Source organism: Eumetopias jubatus, unplaced genomic scaffold, assembly GCF_037043125.1.
Source record: "Eumetopias jubatus isolate StellerSeaLion01/CBP00866 unplaced genomic scaffold, mEumJub1_p1.0 scaffold_3, whole genome shotgun sequence".
In the NCBI taxonomy this organism is placed as follows: Eukaryota; Metazoa; Chordata; class Mammalia; order Carnivora; family Otariidae; genus Eumetopias; species Eumetopias jubatus.
Window position 1 is genome coordinate 181381368 of NW_028274809.1, and position 5631 is coordinate 181386998.

Here is a 5631-nt window from a genome sequence, read left to right on the forward strand (position 1 = left end):
GACTGGGCTCAGTGCCAATGATCTAAAGGGAAGCACATTCTAGGCCCAGAGAATGTTATGTGCATGGCCTTGAGGCAAAGGAGCTTGGCATGCTCATAGGACTAAAAGGAAGCCATATGACTGCAGTACAGATTAAACATAGTGTCTGATTTCCACCCGTGCCAGTCACCTTACTGTCCCCAGCACACCTTGGAACCACCAGCCTCGATTTCTTTGCTCTCACATATTTTATTATCTTCCTCCTTCCTCTTTAAAAAATTTTTTTTTTAATTTTTTTATTTTTTTTTTTGCAACAGGAGAACACATTTAATGCTACATGCATCTTGTAGCCTGGTCGGGCTCCTCCCCACACTCTGAGAATCCTATTTGGAGAACCCCTTCTCCATAGCTTCAGTCACTTCAGGGTGCAGAAAGCGGTTAGCCAAGCGTTTGATGTCATCCAGCGTCAGGCGGTTCAGGGACCTCTCATAATCCCTCTGTAGTTGATCCAGGACTCTGCTGGCATCTGCAGCACTGAAGTGGTGGGCCAGGACTTTGGAGATCAGCTGCCAGGCTGGTGTGGATGGTGGTGGGACCTCGGCCAGTCTCCGGGCGGTGCTTTCTTCCAGTAACACCTTCTCCAGAGGTTTGACCACTAGGTTGAGCTTGGAATTGGGCCCAACGCTGTAATCGGAGAGTCTTTTCCCATCTGCCAGGGCCTTGCCCTTGAACAGCAGCCGCTGCTGGCGCACGGGGATGTTGAGCTTCTCAGAAACCAGATGTTTCAGCGTGGACACCGGCTCGTCCTCCGACACCTGCAGGCTGCACTCGCGGCCCTGAAGCACTTTCACTGTCAGCTGCATGGCGGCCACGGCGGCCTCCTCTTTAAAATTTAGTTCACAACTCAAAATGGATCATAAACCAAAAACTATAAAAATCCTAAAAAAAAAAAAATAGGAAAAAGTCTCGGTGACTTTGGGTTAGCCAAAGATTTTTTTGGATCTGCAACCACAAGCATGATCAATAAGATTAAAAACTTCGTAAGTCAGACTTCATCAAAATTTAAAAACTTTTGTTCTTCAAAAGATGCTATTAAAAGAATGAAAAGATAAGCCACGAATGGGAGGAAATGTATCTGATGAAGGACTTGAGTCAAGAATATATAAAGAACTCTCAGAACTCAACAATAAAACAAACAACCTGATGAAAAGTGGACAAAATATTTAACCAGACATTTCACCAAAGACAGACTGTAAATAAAGACAGAAAGTGCTCTATATCGTTAGTCATTAGCAAATCAAAACCATAATGACATACCACTGCACATCTATCAGAACAGCTAAAATTAAAAAGACCCACCCATACCAAGTTTGGTGTGAATGTGGAACAAGTGGAATTGTCATACAGTGCTGGTGGTGATGTAAAATAAAATAATACCACCATTTTAGAAACGGGAAAATTTGGAACATAGTTTGAAGGTTTCTTAAGCACACACTGATCCTATGACCCAACCATTTAACTGCTAGGTGGTTACCTGAGAGAAATATATGCCCATCAAAGACTCATACATGAATGTTCCTAGCATCTTTATCTGTAACAACCAAAACCTGGAAACAATCCAAATGTCTATCAACAGACAGATGACTAAACACACTGTGCTATATCCATATAATGGGTTATTACTCAACAATAAACAAAAGAGTGGACTAGTGATACATGCAACAACTTGGAGGGATTTCAAAAATAATTGTACTGTGTGAAAGAAGCCAGGTAAAAATTTCTAGCAGAAGCAAACTCCAGGGGCAGACGCAGACCAGTGACCACCTGGAGGTGGAAAGACATGAGAGGGAGGAACCACGGAAGAGTGTGGTGAAACTGGAGGGTGATGAATATGCTCATTATCTTGACTTGATGATGGTTTCATAGGTGTATGCCAAAATAGATCAAATCTTACAATTTAAATATGTATAGTTTTTTATTCCAAGTCTAACTCAATAAAGCTTCTAAAAAATAAAAAGTATTCTCATAGTGCAGCTCATAACAAGTCTCCTAAGAGATATCTCTGACACCAAGCCACCATTTTGCTAGTCTCCCTTGATACCAGCGAGTATGCAACACTACCATTCATTTGACTTTTTAAATTCATCGTGTTGCTGATTACCCTTTTACTAGGTATGTTTCCAGGCTGCCACCTCATGAACAGAATCAGGACCTCTGTTTTTCCTTCAGCCCCTAGAACAGGTCTATGCATACGGCAGGCCCTCAATAAACATTCTGGCGAATGATTTATGTTACATCTCTAGAGAAAAACGTTTTGTGTTGCTTTTCAGAAGACAAATTTTGGGACTTCTTCCAACACTTGATCGAGTTGATAGAAACAAATTCCTAATTTATACTTAAGCAGCACATGGCCAAACACAGCAATTTCCAATGTGAAAGATATTTACTAATCCAAAAGCTGCAATAAATCATGTGTGACAAAATCAGTGTGTTTGGCCAAGAATCAGAGGAATTCACATCATAACCCACAAAATTAACCAACGCTGCCCAAGTCAATGTCTCAAAAGAAGCTAATTTGTAATTGTTCTTATTTGTTCATTCATTTATTTACACCTCACTCATTCCAAAATGTGTATGAGCAGAATAAAGTGAAAAATGATAGGAAAAGTTCATGGGTTCCAGATTAATTTGGTATCTCAGCTTCAGAGAATCCAAGTTTTGTATCAAGGCTTTTATTCTATCCTATACAATATCACTAAGTAATTATTACTACACAAGACAGCAGCATAGATAAGGTGGTACTTTCCAACAAATTCTGTATATCTAGTTGAAAGCTGGATATTGGCTGTGATCACCACCACTTCCCCTCCAATCTTCAGAGAAAATTGCCATGAACCCTCATTCCTGGTTAAAGTTCAATGCTTTTGCCAAAGTTTTAGCAGATTTCAAAGGAGCTCATATTCTCAGATACACCTCTGGTCTGAGAGCTCTTCATCTGTGAGTTACTCCACTTTGGAATTCCTTGACCTCTTGCTCATGTGCTCTCTCTCTCTCTATCTCTCTCTCTCTCCACAAAGAACCAGCCACGGAATGCAGCTCTTAACTCATTTTCAACAAAATCATCACCCATACGAAGCATCTGAGTGCCTATGCTGGGTTGAATGAAGCTTTAGAAAGACTCAGCTGTGCATCTCAGCAATGCAGGCAACTTCAGGTAAAACACTGGACAACCACGTCCTTAACGTCATTAGGCCACTTCACCTCTAGGGACTCTTTTCCACTTTAGGCCATTTAGAGACGCACTCTCCACGATCTAACTGGCTTCTCACTTCCTCTTGGCCCTCTCATCACTCTTCCCCATTAATTCTTCCTTCCCCCAATCTTCTACCTCTACTATGCAGAACAATAAAACCTCTCCACCTCGATACCCAGACACCACTTCACCCATCTTAGCCTATCCACACTCAGGAAGGTACTCAACAATACATTTCTTTCATGGTAAGAATATCAACCCCCTAAAAATGCAGTCATATTAGTGAAAAGCAGTTTCTGTTTGCTATCTACTTTCCAGGCTTTGATTTCAATCCAAATATTCACTAATTGCATTGGAGGCCATTCCGATACAACATACAATATATTACAACTTTTCAGACGTCAAGCCTCAAATGTGTTTTTCCCTGGCCACCCAGGTAGTTAGTTCTCCCTTCTACATTTCTGCAGGACTACATCATCATGGTGTTTATGGTATTTTTCTCTCTCCTACCAGTCTGAGAATGGGAATCATACCTTATTCATCTCTGTAGCTACACCAGCATCCATCAATAGCAGACATTCCATAAACATTTGTCAAATCAATCAATCAATACCAATTATGTCTGGTTAAGACTGGGCGGCAAATCAGACATTTAGTCCCAGACAGGCAAATGTGCAAAATCCCTACAAAAGAGAGGCTGTAGTGCCAAAAGTTAGAAACGGCCTTTTAAACCCATCTACACAACAAAACCGGAGAGCTTTTCGGTGTAGAAAGGTACACCACGTACCTTAGATCGTTCAGCTTATTCTAAAGCAGGCTTCCTTCCAAGCTTGGCTTTCTACTTTCATAAATTTTGTTCTCGCCGTGCTGCCTCTGGAATTCACAGTGCCCACTTCACTAGATGATGACTCATGCTCACCATGGAACAAATTAATTCCATTTTGAGATCATTTGGAGGCACTAGACAGAAGACTATCAACCAATCCCTACAACAAAAGATGATTTCTCAGCAAAGCATTTTTGCCCACCTTCTCTCTCAGCTAGTTTTCCAAAGAATAATTATGGAGCGAACAGTAAGCTTACTGAAAATAACAGCCATGTCTAGCTTTTCTTTGTACAACATCTTACAAAAACTTGAGCTTAGTAGGTACTCAATACATACGGAAGGGCACGGAAATAATTATGAAGCAGATTCGGCACAGCAGTGACTTTAACAAAATATTTATTCGTGTATGCATGTGTATATATGTACATACACATATATACAGACACATTCGCACACAAACACATATATAGAAAGAGAGAACGCCCGCATTATAGACAGCAGTTAAGCAGTGGGGCTGGACCATTTATTGCTGTGTAGACACCACACCAGGCCATATGTTTATTCATTCATTCAGTCAACATTTATAAAGTTAAAACCTGCCAGGGAGAACTCTTTAGATGGGAAAAAAAGATTTCTTGTCTCTTTACAGCTGTCTCTGGTTTTTCTCTCCGCTGGAGAAGACAAGAGGAAGAAGTGGTGGGAAGATAACACAGCCTCGCTCTCTAGCCGCGTGGCCATTGGAGAATATGCATGGTATTATTGAAGAGCAGAAGGAATAAACCCCAGGCAGCCCCCCAGCACGGAACAAGTGCCAAAAAGTATCGAATGACTGAATGAACATCAATTCCGTGGGCTTTAGAATAGGCTGTCAGACACCTGATCTCAGTCTGAGAAAAAGTAAGCAACTAAGTAGGAAAGCATCTCTAGAATCTGATTTATAAGGAAGAAACACAAGCACCACACATGCATGGTGTGCACTAACAGCTGAATCCAGTGGACACTGATCAACATATATTTGAGATGGGGGTGCTTATCAACCAAAACATCTAAACCCATAATATTTCAGAGCTAAAAAGCCCTAAAAATCCTCTGTTCCAACCCTTCTCCGTGTTTTATGCGTCACAGTACATGTAGAAAATGACAATATTTGTGCAGTGTTCTGGGTAAATGAAGGAGGTTGCTTAGGGCAGGAGGCTCCTGGCGCAAGGTCCCACCCCACCTCCGCAAGGCTAGAGAGCAGGGGAATCTGTATCTTGGGACCTTAGTTGGGAAGGTCTACGTTAGGCTGGTCTCCTAACTTTACACATGAGGAAATTAGATCCTTACTCAAGATCATCCAGCTGGAGAGTCACAACAGAACCAGGAAAAGAAATTTAAGGGTCTCTTTTTATTCCTATTTCTACTCCTCCAGTGCTTCTCAAAGTGTGCTCCCTAGACCAATGGTACCAAGGCCACCCAGGAGCTTGTTCAGATGTAGATGCTCAGACCCCACCCTGGACCCAACCAGACACTTGAGGGAAGAGGCCAGGCATCCCACACTTCAACAAGCCTTCCAGAAGATGCCAATGCTCAC

The 5631-nt window shown here is 41.8% G+C and overlaps 1 protein-coding gene across 1 annotated transcript; it reads right to left on the reverse strand.

Annotated features, from left to right (window-relative positions):
* Positions 1-284: 284 nt before the first annotated feature.
* Positions 285-858, reverse strand: UBL4A (ubiquitin like 4A). Its single transcript, XM_028112066.2, has one exon. It carries the CDS (start codon positions 840-842, stop codon positions 363-365), a length of 480 nt encoding a protein of 159 aa, XP_027967867.1. The 5' UTR covers positions 843-858; the 3' UTR covers positions 285-362.
* Between the last annotated feature and the right edge of the window lie 4773 nt (positions 859-5631).

Excerpts from the sequence above, each read along its gene's own strand:
- UBL4A (XM_028112066.2), bottom strand. The coding sequence starts at position 842 with ATGCAGCTGACAGTGAAAGTGCTTCAGGGCCGCGAGTGCAGCCTGCAG.